At 39.6% G+C, this 19,051-nt stretch overlaps 1 protein-coding gene and 1 pseudogene across 12 annotated transcripts in view; both read right to left on the reverse strand.

Annotated features, from left to right (window-relative positions):
- Positions 1-19,051, reverse strand: part of TAF2 (TATA-box binding protein associated factor 2) — a 234,666-nt gene that overhangs the window by 49,704 nt on the left and 165,911 nt on the right. For all 12 annotated transcript variants that reach the window (XM_035011822.1, XM_035011821.1, XM_035011820.1 and 9 more), the window contains 6 exons: positions 17,936-18,091; positions 13,651-13,776; positions 11,575-11,635; positions 9,498-9,595; positions 9,194-9,273; positions 8,077-8,196 (listed from right to left, as the gene is read on the reverse strand). In XM_035011822.1, the coding sequence (XP_034867713.1) occupies positions 8,077-8,196; positions 9,194-9,273; positions 9,498-9,595; positions 11,575-11,635; positions 13,651-13,776; positions 17,936-18,091 (641 nt within the window). The remainder of the gene's footprint in view (positions 1-8,076; positions 8,197-9,193; positions 9,274-9,497; positions 9,596-11,574; positions 11,636-13,650; positions 13,777-17,935; positions 18,092-19,051) is intronic.
- LOC118015355 lies at positions 1,527-1,969 on the reverse strand (annotated as a pseudogene).

Consider the following 19,051-nt stretch of genomic DNA (forward strand, 5'->3'; position numbering starts at 1 on the left):
GTTCTACAACCAGATCGCTGGGTTCTAAGCCTTGCCTCTGTCACTCACCAACTGTGCAGTCCTCCAGTAAATTCCTTAAGCTCTCTGGGCTTCAGTTTCCTTTACAATGTAGATAATATCACCTAGCACATGGGATTATTCTAAGCTTTAATGAGTTAATACATTTGAAGTCCTTAAAGCAGTGTCTTAGCATTTGGTGAACACTGGATCAATTTTAATCTTAATTATTATGCAATGGAAAGAAATATAATCCAATTATTCTAGGAACATTAAAAACAGCTTAGGATGGCCAGTGTCCCACTGAACATAAGTCTGTAAGAAGAACCTTCCCCCCGCCCCTCAGGAGGCAAACAGGAAGGAATGTGGCTCGTTTGTTCTAAGACCCAAGCAAAAATGGTCTAGGAATTGCAGCCAGCAGGAGCTTTTCTGGTTTCATTGTATCCAGATTTCCAGAGTGTCTTACAGACTCCGGTGAAAACCTCTGGGTTTTGAGGAAAGGGGAAATTGGGATGTGTGGGGCCTCCATGAGGTTGGCTGTGTTTTCAGAAGGGTCTGGGACGTCCGGCCTGGGGGAGTTCTGCAGATTGCCAAACCTCTGCAGAGGAATTGAAGATCTCCAGTCTCGCAAAATCACAGCTGCTGCAGCGGGCAAGTAAGGGATAGGCAGGAGAGCATGGAGAGCCCTCTCAGACTGGAGGAGGTGTGAGCTGCCTAGCGAATGTCAGCATGGGGGAGGTGGTGCCCTCCTCCCATAGGGATGGGTCATAGAGATAAGGATCTCAGATTGCTCTGAGTGACCTCCCAGAGTTTGGTTCAGAGTATCCTTCCATTTTACAGACAAATTCTGGCATGCTGGGAGTCCCCGGGCCAACCACGATTCAAAATGTGTCCATTCATTCATTTTTTTTTTTTTTTCTTGGTGATCACATTTTTGAAAGGGTTAGGGAAAAAAAATGCCCTTTAGTTTATAAATTTTTGAGTTATCTGCCAATCAATTCATTTTAGGAGTGGAAGAATCCTTGGTCATTTAATATCAAAATTTACTTAGGTTTCTCTTTTCTTTTTTGTTTTTTGTTTTTTTATTTATATGGATTTTTTAAATTATGTTATGTAGGTCACCATACAGTACTTCATTAGTTTTTGATGTAGGGTTCCATGATTCATTGTTTGCATATAACACCCAGTGCTCATTGCAATACATGCCCTCCTTAATACTACCCATCACTGGGCTAACCCATCCCCCCACCTCCCTCCCCTCTGAAACCTCAGTTTGTTTCCCAGAGTCCATAGTCTCTCATGGTTCATCTTCCCCTCTGATTCCCCCCCCTTCATTTTTCTCTTCCTTCCTCTGTGGTCCTCCGCACTATTCCTTATGTTCCACATATGAGTGAAACCATATGATAATTGTCTTTCTCTGCTTGACTTATTTCACTTAGCATAATCCCCTCCAGTTCCATCCATGTTGATGCAAATGGTAAGTATTCATCCTTTCTGATGGCTGAGTAATATTTCATTGTATATATGGACCACATCTTGTTTATCCATTCATCTGTTGAAGGGCATCTCGGCTCCTCTTTTGAATGTCTTCTACATTTGAAAATGCATGCAAAAAGTCTCCTATATTCCATACATGATAAATTCTTTGTTTCAGCCAACTCTTAATGGAGGGCACCTAGTACAACACCATCTCCCCAGACAAAGCATCAGGAATATTCCGTTTTATTGATTTATATATCTCTTCATATATTTCCTCATCAATTTCTATAGTAGTCACAGTTTCTTCCACAACTCCCTATGTCATATTTAAATGCTGATCATAAGCATGTAATCTGCCTGGAAGCTCTCTGTCATTTCTTATTTTCATATAAATTCGCTCATCCAGGCTGAGCCTGATGAGATCCAGATCCAGATCCAGATCCAGATCTAGAGTGTTGGTAGTTTGTTGCTGGTCTACGTGGTCCGCCAAGTTTCAAGCCCTGCGCTCTGTCCCTCCTCTCGAGAGAGAACGAGAGCCTGCCCTCCACCCACCCCAACTGCCTCTAGAGATGGGAAAATGCAATGCCGGGCAAATAGAAAGAAATTTCCTATGCACCGTCTTACTTTGTAGAGTTTGCATTGGTCATTTGAAACTGGGGCAGAGCTTCAGGGGGAGGCATAGGCTGGGCCTATAAGGAAAGGGAATGTCCAGGCCTGGGCATGTCCATTCTTTCTTGTGCAGGACCTCCAGTATCAAGAAGATGCACTCAAAACTAGGTGTTGGGCATCCCGCAGGTGACTCAAAACCACATCAGATCCCAGAGAGACCAGTTTCTTGTATATATATATATATTTTAAAGATTTGCTTATTTATTTTGGGGGGTGCAGAGGCACAGAGAGAATCTCAAGCAGACTCCCGCCTGAGCTTGCAGCCCACACCTGCCTGCTGGATCTCGCGTCCCTGAGATCATGACCTTGAGCTAAATCAAAAGTCAGATGCTTAACGGACTGAGTCACCTGGGTGCCCCAACCAGTTTCTTCTATTAAGTGATCTATTTCCATACTTATTTTCATTTCAGAGACTCACAGTGTATTCATATCCAAACAACTTCATACAAAATCTAGTGCCTTGCTATTTACAAAGAAGTTGTACTAGGCAATATTTGGCAGTTATGAAATGTGAGATTAATCTGGGGTTTTCTAATGGAAATTTTTTAATGCAGTTTTGTCAAATGATGAGTCTGCACTTTCAAAAGTTATTGTTGTGGAATTATGCTGATGTTGGCATTATCTGGGCAACAGGAAGTCCTACGGGTAACTTTCAGCTCAGTAATCCTCACAGGAAAAGATCACCAGAAGGGGTCTTTGCAATGGTATAAGGAAAGGGCATGGGGAGAGAGGGTGGCAGAAGTGAGTGTGCTAAAATGTGCCCAAAGGCAAAGTCAGGGTCATGTGCTCTTTATACTTTTCTGTACTTCCCCAGATTTTTACAGTGACAATTAACATCTTTGTAATCAGAAAAAAAAATAGCCAATTGTAAAAAGCAAGCAAACCATGAAGACAATTAAAAGGTTAAAAAAAAAAAAAGTTATTTCTGGACCACCTGGGTGGCTCAGTCAGTTGAGCGTCTGACTCTTGATTTTGGCTCAGGTCATGATCTCAGGGTCCTGGGATCGAGGCCCATGGCAGGCTCTGCGATCAGTGGGGAATCGGCTTGAGGATTCTCTCTCCCTCTCCCTCTGCTCCTCTCACCACCCCCGCAACACTCTCTCTCTCTCTCAAATAAATAAATGAATGTTTTTAAAAAAGGTATTTCTTCTCAAAAAAAAAAAAAGAATCAAAACATTCTTCCTGCTTTTTGGTACAAGTCATATTGACCATATTTTCTAAAAGAAAAGTAGGAGCATGGTCAGAAAAGTGCAAAAAGTGAACAAATGAGAGAATATTTAAAATTAAAAACATTTAAAAATCTCAAACTAAAGAATCCTAGCAGTAATGAAGCCATTCTATCAGGGTTTAGGCAAATGGTAGGAGACTGAAGCATGATGTTCTTTAGTTAAATCAGATCATAAGTAGTTCTAAAAGTTCCTTTGCAGGGCATATGTATATATTTTATTTCTGAACTCAGAAGTTAAATCTAGTAATCACAGAGAGAAAAAGTCACTAAAACGCTGGTCAAAAAAAAAAAAAGAAAAAAGAAAAGCAAGAACAAGCCTCTGGGGTTATTAGAAAAAGAGAGAGAGAGAAGTTTCTAGTTCCTTGTTAATTCAGAGAAAAGGGAATCAGTATTTCTCTGAATTTGAATGTAATATAAATTTCCTCAAAGATTGGTAAAACAGCACAACGAAAATAACCTGACAAGACACTGGATTGGGTTTCCCCACCTTTAATGCCAATATTTCTCCATTGCTCGGCTTTATCTAGAGGCAGTTTCCAACATTAAGGTCTCAGATACTACATTTTGAAGAGGGAACAAGTGGGAAAATTATTGTACCTATTTGATATGTTATCGGGAATTAAAAAAAAAAAAACCTTTCTCACTGGAATCAGAAGGATTTAAATGTGAAATCCAACACTTTCTCACATTAAACAAAGTATGCTGCTATAGGAGAAGGGGAGAAGTTTTGAAAAAGAAAATAAGCAAAGAACATTTTTCAAAAACGTGAGCTACTATTGTAGTCTTTCTAGCAGTTCTTTGCAGGGAAATTATTCCTTTGCATTCAAAAGCACAGAGCCTGGATAAATAGAATTCTGGGAGACCAGAGGGATGCGTGGGCCTGTAGCATCAGCTGCAGGAAATCACTCACTGAGATTCAAGAGTCAGAACAAGCTAAGATATGAGGGTTGGGGCTGCAGCAGAGTGGACTGTGGGCCGGTGTGGCTCTTTGCAGGTGGTTAGGGCCTGAAGAAGGTACCTGATAAAGTACAGGGAAAAAGTACAGGCAAACACAGCTCAGATACAGTGCAATCCAAGTTCAATCCAAGACACAGTAGTGGGACACCTGAATGTGTCAGGCTGTGGATTACGGCCCGAGAATAAAGAGATTCTACCCCCACAGGGCCCACAGTCTGAAGCAGATATGTGAATAATTTCAAAAATATATGGTCAAATCTATGACAGAAATAATGTGAAAACCCAAAGGAGGGTCCCTGAGCTTAGCCAGGGCTGGAAGAGCTTAGTGACTCCCTGGGGACAGACAGTTCAACTGAAATTTGAAAGATAAATAAGAGTCTGGTTGCAAAGCGGCTAGGTGAGAATTTAGAGCACCCTAAGTGCAGAGCAGAGTCCATCCTAAGCATGTTAAGATACAGTAAAAAGAGCGGGGGGGGGGGAAGCCCAGATTTATAGCAATCTATGGAAAAGAAACAACAGAATAAATAAAAAGTAAAATTTTCCTGAAGAGAAAGCAACACCTCCCACTAGCAGGATAATAAAATGGGCAGGAAGAGAGGTTAGCAATGACTTGCACTTTCCATCAAGTCAATCCTTTTGGCCCAGAATTCCATGCCTGTTCTAATGTCATCCAGCTTCTCTTTGGCGTCTCTTTCTCAAATGTGCCATGGTTCCTGTGTTTTCACGCTACAGTAATTCACAAGGATGGTCTCGGGACCAACTCACTCTGTCACCACTACTGGCAGAAATAGCTGCACCCCAAGCCTCTTGAGGAGTGAGAAGAATGCACCTGCTCCTCCTAGAAACGCCTTGCTGGAAACTGTGGCTTTGGAGGACTTGCATCATGGTGGGGTGTTGGACTTCTCAAATCTCCATGTTTCGTGGGCCCCTTGGAGTCTCATGCATTCTCCACTTTGCTGAGTCCAGATTTAAACCGAACAGGGAATTTCCCACTGAAATATCTTACTATCAGAAATTGCAGGATTGTAGCAGAGAGATTTTGCAAAGAAATAAACATGCTTAAGGAACTTCAGAAAAAGTTGTTGTAATGAGAACAAAGTAATTTTAAAGCAACGACAACAACAGAAGGAATTCCATTAAAATATGTATGAGAATTGTAGCATCATAAAGTGCATGACAACTTTTAATAGCACATTGTGAGGATTAACAAATTAAAAGCAGACCCCAGTTTGCTAAAATGGCTATATCCGTGTTACCAAAAAGAAAATAAAGGGGGGGGTGAAATTAAATTATAGAAATTATTTTTGGAAGCCTAATGGTGAGATTCAAATTTTCAGATGGATGATATACAAATGCCTCATCCCATCTATTAAATTTTAAAGTAGGATTAGAGTAGTTCTTATTTACCATTTACTCTGACTCCTTTATTATTTAGCCAAATGTCTTTCATGGTTTCATCATTCAGTAAAAATAAGGTGAGTTTAATTTAATTACCTAAGATTTTAACAAATATTTTCTTTACCCCAATTATTTTTTTCAGTGGTTATGTTGTGAAATGTATCAGCCTCTGAAAAGATGAGGTAAATGTTAAGAAATATTTATTAAGGCTCATCTTTTCTTATATTTATAGTTTCTTATATTTTTATTCTGTAGTTTCTTATAGTTTCTGTCCATATGTTCTTCATATGTGCTTAATTTCAATAATAAATATGTTTTTAAATTATAGCTACTATGTTCCTTGAAATGTTTATGGTGTCCCTTTGTTCAAGGCAGAAGTACAGGGGCACCTGAGGGGCTCAGTCGTTAAGCGTCTGCCTTTGGCTCAGGTAACAATCCCAGGGTCCTGGGATCGAGCCCCACATCAGGCTCCTTGCTCGGCGGGAAGCCTGCTTCTCCCTCTCTCACTCCCCCTGCTTGTGTTCCCTCTCTCGCTGTGTCTCTCTCTGTCAAATAAATAAACCTTAAAAAAAAAAAAGAAGAAGAAGAAGAAGATAGAAGTACAAATCAGTTTCATTGTAAATCTTTGTCAACATTAGGAAAATACTAAACTTGGTCAAATCTGTCAACATTGAGAGTTAGTCAGGAAAAAGGCAAACAGAATTGAAAAAGCCTTCACTCCATTGGACAAGTTAGCAGCATTCCCTCTGCTCTGTTTCTGCAGAGGTTAATGAATATGTGGACTCATCTTCTGAGTCATGCCAACCCAGAGGGAAACTAATGTCAACACTTGGGGTAAGGTGATCCAATTTGATAAAATTACTATTTATCTCTATCTCCTTTGTGGTTCTTCAGGGGAGTTCGCTTCCATGACAAAATTAATATAAAAAACCAACTAGTGACAGCTTGACAGAACTCTAAATTTCAATCATTTTATTTACACATAAAATGTCCTTCTATCATAAACTTTGTGAAATCCACCCTGTAAACAAATTTCACTATGCTCACAACTTAGGTCATCACAGACTTCTGGGAGTCCAGCCTGAATAAAGACAGCAGAATCAGAACATCTACTATAAAGAAACACTTCTACAGACATAGAAGAAGTCTTCCAGTATTTATTTTTTTAAAAAATGAGAAGCCCATGTTTAACTTTGCATACTGATTTGTTAGGCATGACTATATTTTTGTAATCACAAATGACCTTTTATCAAAGAGCAACACCTTTTTCTTCTGACTTTATATTCTCTAGCTTGCCCATAGATTGGAGCAAACATTTCCAGGTATGGGATCGCTCAGGGATGGTAGATTCAGGAAGTGTGCAGACACTGCCCATCTTCATGTCATGGCAGATAGACAAAGGTCTCAGCCCTCTGTCCTAGCCAGTGCTCCAGGGAGTTGCAGCCCCCAGTCAGAGTTGACATAAGGTGGGACCGTTTGCCGTCTTTCTTCTTCATGTTTTTCATCGGCTGGGTATACTGGATTGTGCTCCTGTAGAGATTCTGGCCCTTCTTCCCAGGGGCACCCTTGGTTCAATTCTGCCCATTCAACAACCATGGTTCCACATTGCCATTTTGCTCATGTCTGACCAAATAAAGTTGCCTAACCTTGCACACAGTCATAGGAAAAATATGATGTAGAAAGCCACCTACATCCTTTTTTACTTTCTGCCCATCCATTAGATCTGTAGTAAACAGTATGAGTTCTTTCAAAGTATTAATTTGCTGGTCCGAAATGAAGGTAGGGTTCCACTTACATGTAACTTCCAAAAATTTCAAAAAAATGGATTAAACAAAAGAATTCATGAATTTCCTGTGGGTTTCATTGAGCTCCTTTTTATCAGCAAGTTTCCCTGTCTCTGTTCATATGGTACCTGGGCCAAAATTTGGGGGTAGTCCTAGTCGTTCACTTCTCTTTTTCATTGTACCCCTAAAATCTAGTAAATCAGTAAGATCTGACTGTATTCCTTCCTCAAAATGTTTCCGAAATTTGCCCTTCTGTCACCATTTCCATCACCATCATCTAATGAAGACAGTTATCATCTCGCACATTTATAATCATTACCTCACCTACACATACACATACACACACAGACAGATGAACATGCACACATATACACATTATTTACACATATACATAGATATTATTTGCATATATATATGTATATATATATATATATATACACAACACTAAAGGACAGAAACATTGCTAAGTATGAGGAAATTATATGCATCTTTTTTGCAGGTAAAAATCGGGGGATGAAGTGTTTCAATGCACAGACACACATACATAAAAAATACAAAACTTACCGGTTGACCTCCCCACCATCTATGATTAAACTTCTCTCGCCCCCGAAGATGGAAAGTGGCATCAAACACAGGATCATACATTGAATTGCCAACAATCCCATGTGATTCTGGATACAGTCCCTTTGTGTAAAAGCAAACTTACTGTTAAAATACCAATATGATAATCTGTATATATTAGTTCTACCATAAATTTTCTTATCATAGGAGGTTTTATAGAAATATTTAATTTCCAAATTTATATAAGATATATAGAGACTTCATGTGTGTCTGAGCAAACATGAGTATTATCTATGGATTAATCATAAGCTATCTGAGAGACTTAACATGATGATAAGAAATTTAATATTTGGGGTTTTTTAACTGTTGCAATTTAATAAGATGACAGTAACTTTTATTACAATAAACTCAGCTGGAGATTGAAATTTACTTATGTGCCTCCAAAGAAGCTTCTATTCATAAATACACTTTTCCTTTTCCCTAAGTTCTACTTCTACCCCAGAACCCCTCAAATTCATAATAATAATAAAATAAATAAACAAATTATGTTTTTAAAGAAGAAAGCAAGGTAGAATTGGGAGTATCTAAAAACTAAAACAAAGCAGTCAATATTTTCATTTGAAAACTCAGAAAATAAACAACAGATCCTGTGGTATCTGGGAGAAGTTTAATGTACGTGTTCAAACAGAATGGCACCTGAAAAAAAGTTTTCAGTTTTGAAGTGACAGCAAAGTTCAGTCCCCCACAAAGTTAGTAAAAGACATGTACTGTGAACAGCTCACTCAGACAAGATAGAAAACAGACAGATTTTCTTGGAACACTGAGAAACATGTTTTTTAAAATCTCCCTTTAAGTCATTTCATGATGACATCTACATCCACACCCTCTGGATCTACATCATTTGAAAAAATACTTACAGGGGCACCTAAGTGGTTCAGTCCGTTAAGTGTCTGCCTTTGGCTCAAGTCATGATCTCAGGGTCTTGGGATCGAGCCTCATGTCAGGCCCCCTGCTCTGCGGGGAGCCTGTTTCTCCCTCTCCCTTTGCCCCTCTCTGCCCTGCTCACTCTCTCTCTCTCACTCTCAAATAAATAAATAAAGTCTTAAAAAAAAATACTTACAGTGGCCAAAGTATATAAGTTAGGGAAAGTTTTTGTTGGGTACACGGGTCTCATGTAGGGAGAGTGTGTGCCGCAAGACCCTAGGAACAGAATTTCAGACATTAGAGCAAGAGAACCAACAGAGTCACTTCACGTATGGGAATCCACTGTATAAACTATCAAACACTTGCGTTACCATCACTTCCGTATTTCAAATAATAGAACACATTTAAAGCCACGTGTCCATAGCTCTCAAAGCCCATAGCTGTGCGCATACTGTGCAGATCATGGATCCTGATGAGAAAATAGCATGAAAAGGACTTACTTAGCTTTTCAATGTGAGGCATGACTTTGTTGCCTTTCTTCATGTATGATGCACGGAAACCGTCCACCGAAAAGATGATTAATGGAGGGCGAACAAACCTTAAACAGTAACATAGTAAGCTTTAGAAAACATACTGCCACAAAGTTTCCATTGTGCCTAGTCATTCTCCACAACTGGGACCAGGAATTTCCAAGATGAATCTTCAAGTGAGGATATCGGGACAAGCCTGGGCTGCCGGCCACGTAGCCTTTGTGACAACCAAAGTCCACAGTTAAATGACCAAGGTCATAAAATGGCCAGGGAAGGGACTGGACTCCAGATTTCCCCTGCTGCCTCTCACATTGCAAACAAGTTTTTTCACGGTGTATAAAGTTGTTATATTTGTCTGGAATAAGTGTTCTCCCATTTGCTACCTGGAAAACTCCTAATCATTCCTTAAAACCCACCTCAAGGTTTCCTCTTCTGTAATGTTAGCTGCTCACACTTCTGAATTCCTTTAAGATATTCATTCATACCTCTTTCGTCATTCATATACATATTACATTATTTCGATGCAGAGTCTACGTCTTATTCATCTTTCTATTTTGTGGACCTATAGTAGAGCTCCAATAAATGCTTAGCAAATATATGAATGAAAGGGTGAATGAAGAAAATGAGCATGAAGTTTATAGCGGTGGCACTCCTGTCCCTAAAACTTATAAAAGAATTCCTTTAGGTTTAATCATAAAATAACTTTAAAAATAATCAAAATTGATGAAGATCTTTAAAACGTTCATCAATAAAGGACCAGACGATCCATTTAACTAGGGCAGGATCTGATAAAATAGGTCCTTTGTTATAGTCTAAGGATGGAATTGGCCGGTCAGGCTTGAGAATACTAAACTATGTGCAACCATTTCTTTTCTGATAGTTTGAAGATAATGCAGCAAGCACAGGCTTGAGTTTATCTGAAGCCACATAATAAATAAGGTATATTTCAAATGAGTCACAGATAAAGCACTTAGAATAATACTACAGACGAGTTCTTTATTGTCGTGACTGTTACCACTTGATAGGGCTTCTACCACTAGACTGCTTTGTCCACAAAAACAACCGAACAAATTTTAAACAGCCCTTCCATTCAGAAAGTCCAAAGGAGTTCAAGTGCCTCATTAAAGCCAAAAGAGGAGATGAAAATAAAGACAATATCAAAATACTTGGATTTTGTGTCGCGGGCTGTGCTGCCTAAAAACAAAAATCCACTTGAACAAATAAATTAATGAAAACACACTTGTTGAAAATTTATTTTCTGCCAGGCATTTTAAGGGCCCATGAATTTTCAAAGTTTCCTGGAAGGCGTAATAAGTGCCTTATGTGGGTCACACTTGAGCCGTGGGGTGTCACTCAAGTCTGGCTGCAGCCCAGCAAAGCAGTCTTCGGTAGTTTGTCAAGTTCCTGCAGCATCTGGTAGGAGTTACCAGCTTGGATGATATTTTTGAGAAGTTCTGTAGTCCTCCCCACCTCCCCCCCCCCCCCAAAAAAAGGCAGAAGCAGCCCTTCAGGAAAAAACTCTGAAAAAAAAAATAAATCAATGCCAGAAATGTTTCTTTCCTTCTCTGGTGATATTTAGATATACTTTGTAAAATCTTCAGCTATGGTGAAGTATAGAGGATATTCAGTCTTCAATATGTGCAGAGGCAATAAAAGAAAAGGTTTTAAAAACTCACTACTTCAGGGCACCTGGGTGGCTCAGTTGGTTAAGAGCCTGCCTTCAGCTCAGGTCACGATCCCAGGGTCCTGGGATGGAGCCCCGCGTCGGGCTCCCTGCTCAGCAAGGAGTCAGCTTCTCCCTTATGCTCTGCCCCTCCCCTCTCTCTAAAATAAATAAATGAAATCTTTAAAAAAAATAAAAACTCACTACTTCAAGATGTGCATTCTAGCTTTCAACGGATTAATCACTTACAAGTACTTGAGTCTAAGTTTACCTGTATAAGAGGATCTCAGGTTTACATTGTCTGCCACCATTTATCCATCCAGATCCTGGGATATTTTATCGACTAATATGCAAAACTTCATCATATTTCTAAAATGCACTTACCCTGCAGGGCATTCCGGGGTCTTTATTTCCTCACAGTTGTCATCTACCCAGTGTGTCTCTCCTATAAGAGAAAGTGGGTAGATTCACTTGTGAATCTAATTGTCAATACCAACCAGAGCCCTAAAGAACACAACCCCAGGCCCCATGTCCTGTTGGATACTCGTTGCTTATGGGACACCATCTAAACAGAAACTCTGAAATAAAGTCTAGTGTTGGTTTGGCTTACTAAAGTACACCCATACATAATGGGAAAGCTAATATTTAATAGCCCCAAGTGGTGTTTATGTGAGCCTTCTGAGTCTAAATGGTTTGTAGATAAAAACACCAGTGGCGTCAGTGAACAAAATTTCATGTTTGTTTCCCTCCAGAAATAAACTGTTTGGTCATTAGATGGAACATTCTTTTCTCCACCACCGAACATCTCAAAGCCATAGAGAGTATGGCACAACTACCCTTTAGTTGAGGGGAAAGGCTTAGAATACTCAGGGGTGATAAATGGAAGATTGCAAGAGAGAGAGATTTGCCAGTGGATCTGTGTTCAGCCCATGAATTTAGGAAGAAAAATCAATGATGTCTTTCACTTTTATCTTCCTCCAAGGTCCAAGAGCTTTCCTGAGTTACCCCATCAAGAATGGAGAACAGAAAAGAGCTCAGGTTTAAAAATAAACACAAAAACAAGGCTTCCTTAGGAGAAAATGAAAATTATCAAAAAGCATTTGCTTTAAATGGTCTTAAGGCAAATAAACATCACATGTCTTGACCATATTGGAAATCTCCCTGGTCAACAAGAATCTGACTCCTGGCAACTGGGTAGGTTAGTAACAAGCTCTTTCCTTAAAGTGGGAGAAGCTTTACCACATATCTAGTAACCCAGGGCTCACACATGGGCCTCACAAAAGTATTGCAACTAGAATTTTTAACCAGCAAAAGCCAGTGTTTACTGGTTCAGTGACCAATGACACCTAGGACTTTTTTCTTTATTTTCTCTTCTAATAGCCTCTGTGGTTTATTGTTACATTTACTACATAGGGAGAAAAAAAGGAAAAGGAATAAAATTCTCAATCGATTGTATGCTTTATCAAAAATTACAATAATTGTTTGGGCAGGGGAAATTTTCCAAATTCAGGATTCATGGAATATCTTCCTGCCACAAACTTATCATTAAAAACATTTCAGAACGGATTTGCTTTTCCCCCTGAAATCTTTTCATGGGAACTCCTCTCAAATGTTCCGTGTCACAGCTAGGAAGAAGGATTTAATTTTGACAATAAAATGACTTGCAAAGTTTACATAAAGATTCTTGGATCTTTCCATTAACCTCCATAAGTGGGTGCTGTGGTAACTTCAACTCCTTAAAGAGAGAAACGTCATCTTTTATATTTTCGTTAGTCTACCGACTAGTATTTACTACTAGAATAAAACCATCATATTCTGCAATCGACCATAAACAGTGAACAGATATGCACATATAGCTTTGGGAGCTACGGGTGCCCTGATCCTCCTTACCAGCTAGTACACCCATCTTTAGGCCACTGCTAGTGCCTCAGTTTACAGCTTACATCCAGTAGGTACAAAAGCCATGCCCCCCTCCACACACCCCCCACACCCCCTCGCCTCAAGGGCAAGAATGCTGCAATTTACCTTCCGGTAAAACAGGCCAAGGTGAGACTTCCCCTAAAACCACGTCCCTGCTGGCCGCCCCCTACCCTGGTATCCCTTGCTCCCTTACATGGTTTTCCTGCAGAACATTCCCTCAATACATTCCATGTATGGAATTCCGTCACAGGCTCTGCTTTTAGATGACCTGATCTCAGACCAAGACAGGAACTTTAGAAATCTCTTCATTATTATGATGCTACCACATTCTGGAATTTGGGGCGATTTCCTTGCTATTTCAGATCAGTGAAATGCAGGGAAGCAAAACGAAGAAAGAGGCATGAGAAATTAAAAAAACACAACTCCTGCCCTCCTCCCAAACCCATATCCAAGGCGTTAGAGCCACAACATCCAAGACTCCCTGGAGCATCTCCAGTTCTTATTCTGTTAAAGCTCCCGCCGACCCACGGACACCCATACCTTTGCAAACCACTTGGTAATTAGTACAGCAGTCTCCCCTGGCCAAGCAGTCCTCCGAGCAGTGGCAAGCATTGTCTTCGTTTCGTACTTCTCCGCATCTGTCCTTAGTACACTCCCAGCCACCAGCTGAAATCGGTACCATAAAACACTTAACACTGCTTCTCACAAACCGAATGAAAGAGGCCACAATTGCTTACAAGCGTTGCCAACAAAAAGAGCTAAAATCCCACATCATTTAATCTGCTTGTGAAATTAGAGTTGGCCTGAGGCCTAGATGATATTTGGAGGATTTACAAATAGGTTGAATTCCTAATTTTTCAAATCAGAGTCCGAAGCCAAACATAATTGGGCTCCTTTGGAAAAATGGAACCCTACCCATTTGTGCACTGTACTATTAAAAAAAAAAAAAGCCAGTAAAATAGATGGTATGTAAGGTTTGTGATAGGAGTTTCTACCATCGTAGGCATAGTCACCAAAGCTGGGCTCTTTTATTTCCCAAAGTAGCTTTACTTGACTTTAATGAGCTTGATTTAAATACAAATGATGGTGCAACCAAATCCTCTACCTGCTGAAAGTTGCAGCTGAAGGGTCAAGTCCTAAACAGACACGTAGAGTTTAAAGGGATATGAAAAAACACTCACAGTTCCAATCATTGACCAAAATGTGGCCCTATCTACAAGGAGAGGTCACAGCCCCTCCTTTCCAGGGGTCTAGTGGATGGGTTACAGATTTCTGTCTGAGCATACTTGATCGAGAGCTCATGGTTTAACTCTATCAACAGGAAATATTTAGACAATTAATATTTTCATCTAGAAGAGAGTGCTATCTTTTTTTGCTTGCCTTTTCATCCACCAGACTGTAAACTCCCTGGCCAGAAAAAAAAATCACATCTCTTTTTTCACCATGACATCTCCAGTGCCCGAGACTGTGCCTGGCACGTGTTAGGTGTTCCATGAACATTCATTCAGTCTGCTTGCAAATTACCATGAAAATAAAATGTGACTCTTTACATTCAAGATTGATACACTGAGAAACTTCATAATGAATTCATTTATTCAATAAATATTTCTATTATGCTTTCCATGCTCTAGGTGCTGGGGAGGTCATGAAGGACAAGAAAGACATGACAGGCCATCTTCATGGAGCTTATATTTCAATTGGGAAAGAAAGACCATAAGCAAGTAGACCAGTAGAAACAAGATAATTTCAGCTCATGCTAAGTGCTATGAAGGGAATAATAGGATGGTACTGATAGAGAGTGACAGGATGGAAAGGGCATGCTACTTGACATAGAATGGTCAAGAAAGCCCTCTCTGAGCTAAGGACACTTGAGGTCTTCATCTCTTAAAATATGTCATAAGTGGAAGGCAATGGTTTTAGGAAGCAATGTTGCTTCTTAGTAATATTCCACCAACGGACACTTTGCTAGGTGAATAAATGGATAAAGAGGTACTAGTTGCCATGCTAGAAAACCAGACAACTACTATTTAATTTCCACTCTTTTAGAATTACCTTTGTATCCAAATTCTATTCTCTGATTTTTTGATATCCCCTCTTCCTCTGACTTCTCTTCCCCAGCAGATGAAATGCTTGGAATTCCTTTATTCAGGACCTGCTATTCCCAACGGTTAGCAATTTTCCAAGGTTGCTTGGACTGATTTTTTTTTTCCCAAATCAAGGATAACTCTTAACCAATATACTTTTATTGCTGCCCTAGTTCCTTAAGAAAATCCCTTTGTTTACAAAAAAGCATCACTATTAACAAGCTAAATTTATTGAGGAACTACCGGCTTTGTGTAAGAATGGAATTTTAAAAAGCCAGGGTTCAGAGTGAACCACAAGCAAAGCAGGAGTCAGTCAGCTGTACAATTTTGAAAGCAAACATAGAAATAAACAGAAAAAAAAAAACATTTAACCTTATGGAATAATAGGGGAGTTACCTATCAGATCAGATAAAGAGATTTTTTTAATAAGAATATATATTTTAAAAGTGAGGATATGCTGAAAAGGGAGTGGTGAAAGGCTCTTGTACCCTTTGAGAGGAATATAAACTTTGAGAAGTGTTAATTTTGTAATATATTAAATTTTAAATTTTAATATATTTAATATATTTAAAATATTTAAATTTTAAAAATGCACACTTTGATTCAAAATCCCACTCCTAGGAATTTATCTTAAGGAAAACAGACAAAAATATGAATACACATGAACCACATTCATTGATACATTGTTCATAATAACAACAATTGGGGAAAATCTAAATGCTGATCAGTTACTCAGTGAAGCAGGTTGCGCATCTGTTCAATGGAATACTATGTAGGCATTCAAAAGGATGGTGTGTAAAGAGATATATAAGTACACACACACCCCTCCCAGGCATATACATATACACACTCGTATAAATACACATACACGCACATATAGTCGTCAGGGTCTACACTGAAACATTGTGCTTATCTCTAGAAAGTGGCTTGTGCTATCACAGTAGGATCTCAGAGACTTTTGTTTTCTCCTTCAACCTTTTGTTAGTATTTGATATTTGATTCTTCCGCATTTGGCATACATTATCTTGGTACACGGGAAAATAAACTACTTCAAAAATGTTATTATCGTCCATATTTATTACACCTGGAAAGAGAGGCATGAACAACATTCAGAGAGAGCTAAGCTGGAGTGAAGACATCCACTAAACTTTGCAAGGAGCTCTAAGATCAGGAATCCAGACCGCTGAGATGACATGTCAGAGGCCAGATGCTCATGGAGCAGAGGAAACTAGCATCAGTTAGGTCCCCGGTGCCAAGCAATCACAGGCTGCTGGTTTGAAATAATGTTTTAGAGCCAAAGAACTCTACTAGAACATCTGTTCCATCCATATGTTCAGTTTACAAGGTTCTCAGCATTTAAGTTTGCAGACCCACAACTAAGGAACCTGGGAGAAGTTCCAAAGGAAAGTAACAAGAAAAAAAAAATGGCTACATGTTTGGAAAATGTATTATACAGAAAACAGCCTAATAAAACTCTTCTTGTTTGGAGGGGGGGGAAAGCAAACAAACCAGAACTAGTAAGAGAGCTGGTATCGGTTTTCACATGAATCGAGGGCTATTTCTTTAGTAAAGGAGAATAATGTCTCTGTTGCTAATGATATCATTAGAAAGATAAGGCTAATATCAATGATAATATGAGTCAGATTTTTGAAAGAAGCATCTCAATCATAAAAGTCCAAAAACAAGTAATAACTTGTCAAGGAAGCTGTCGAATCTCTGCATTTAGTGATCTTAACAGGGTTGACGGTCATCTTTGTCAGAGTTTGCATACGATGTTGCCCAGAGGCATGCTGGAGAGGTATCTCCAGAGTCCTATCTAAAGTGTCAGGCTTTGGGGGTGCCTGGGTGGCTCAGTTGGTTAAGCGTCTGCCTTCGGCTCGGGTCATGATCTCGGGGTCCTGGGATCGAGTCCCACGTCGGGCTCTCTGCTCAGCGGGGAGCCTGCTTCTCCCTCTCCCTCTGTCTACCACTCTGCCTACTTGTGCTCTCTCTGTCAAATAAATAAATAAAATCTTAAAAAAATAAAATAAAAATAAATAAATAAAGTGTTAGGCTTTGGAAACAGAGCAGGTGGGGTGGCAAATGTCTACAAAGGTGCTTCTTCTCAACTCAAGAGTCTTCATTCTGAAGTCCAGATGTTCTACTGATGGTTCCAGTATAGAAGACATGGAAAGAAAGTCCAGGAAGAGTGAGAGGAATATTTTAGAGCTACCCTGAGCATGTAACCCCAAGTAGAATTCCATAACAACTTTCCACTTGCACAGAGAATGGGGAATTACATCAGGGTAGGCCAACAGCTACTATATAAGATGAAATAACACAAATGCTGTACACTGAGCAGGCAAGCAAAAATTTAAAAAAATGAAAATTAAAACAGAAAAGCCCCAATCCTTAAGAATGCTCACAGTCTCAGCCCATGTGCCCTAGCAGTGAATGTGGAAATTGACAGCAAGAGACAGAAATGATGAAGATGAGGGGGGAAAAAAAGCACCTGACCATAAATACTTCTGAAACTAATAAAATAACGATTGCAGTTGCAAAGAACATTCTTTGGGTAGGCCTGGTAGGCAAACAACAGTCACACGGGGTATACTCATAATACAATCGATAATCATTCGAGAAACAAAACCAACCCGCACAGTTTCGTTTGGCCAAAGCAGGGTGGCAATGCCAGGGAGAAGAGCAGCCGAGGGCCTTTAAGCCATCCAATCAAGTCTCCAGAGGACTCAAAAGTTACCCACCTGTCTTCAAACAAAGCTCATCAAAGTCATGGCAGCAACTGCTGTAGCTCTTACATAGGTTATCACAACGACAATCAGGGGGTCCAACCTCTTGAAGTTCAAAGCATCTGCCCTTGCATGATCCAGAGGTGTTGGTCCAGGGGGAGTCCGATAACACTGCAAGATACAAGAGGCAAGGGCAATGGAATTGGGAAATGGGTCATGTCATTGCAGAGAGGGGACAAGTGAGAAGGAGCGCAGAGTGGTGACACAGTCATGCTCTAACTGAGCAGCCTGGCGCCATCACCTGCTAGCTATGGACCCTGGTCAGGCTGCTATGGACCCTGGTCAGGCTGCTATGGACCCTTGGCAGGTCGCTAAACCTCCTATGCCAGTGTCCTCATCTGCAAAGTGGGGGGATTAACGAAAGTAACTGGAAATTATAATGAGAATTCAAGGAAACAATCCATGCAGAACACTTAGCAGTCTGTTGGACACAGAAAGTACAATGAATGTTGGTTGTTGGTTTTATTGTACTGTTTACAATTATTATTACTACAAATCTGGGAGGGTTAGCATCTCTGTGGATGCTAATGATGCCAACAGAGAAGAGAACACTGATGTACACACTTAGAAAAAAGAGTTCATTTCCCTCTTTGAAAATCCGTAACTTTTTGTAAGGAGATTTGAAGCTAAATGTTCTGAGAACAGTCTGAACATAGGGAACTGAAATAGGAGATTTGTAAGATCTCTTCCAGTCATTAAATCTACACCCATAATTGGAGTAACACAAAAACACCACAATCTCAGCTTGTCAAAAACAAATCCTCTTTATTTTCTATGATATAACTGTATGTCTAGAAATCTCAAGAACCAGCTAAAAATTTGGGGGGGGGGAACAGACAAAAATTCTACATATTTGTATGATATAAGCAATTAAGTTGAAAAATTCAATGGAAGTTCCATTCATCATAGTGCCTAAAAGATATGATATCTAGGTATAAATTTCATCAGACATATGTAGGACCTACCTGAAGAACACATTAAAACTCTACAAAAAGATATTTCAAAAGATTTCATTACATGGAAAGATATACCATCTTGGAGATAAAAATAATTAATATTATAAAAATACCA

Source organism: Mirounga leonina, unplaced genomic scaffold, assembly GCF_011800145.1.
Source record: "Mirounga leonina isolate KUSES-001 unplaced genomic scaffold, KU_Mleo_1.0 Mir_165, whole genome shotgun sequence".
Classification (NCBI taxonomy): domain Eukaryota; kingdom Metazoa; phylum Chordata; class Mammalia; order Carnivora; family Phocidae; genus Mirounga; species Mirounga leonina.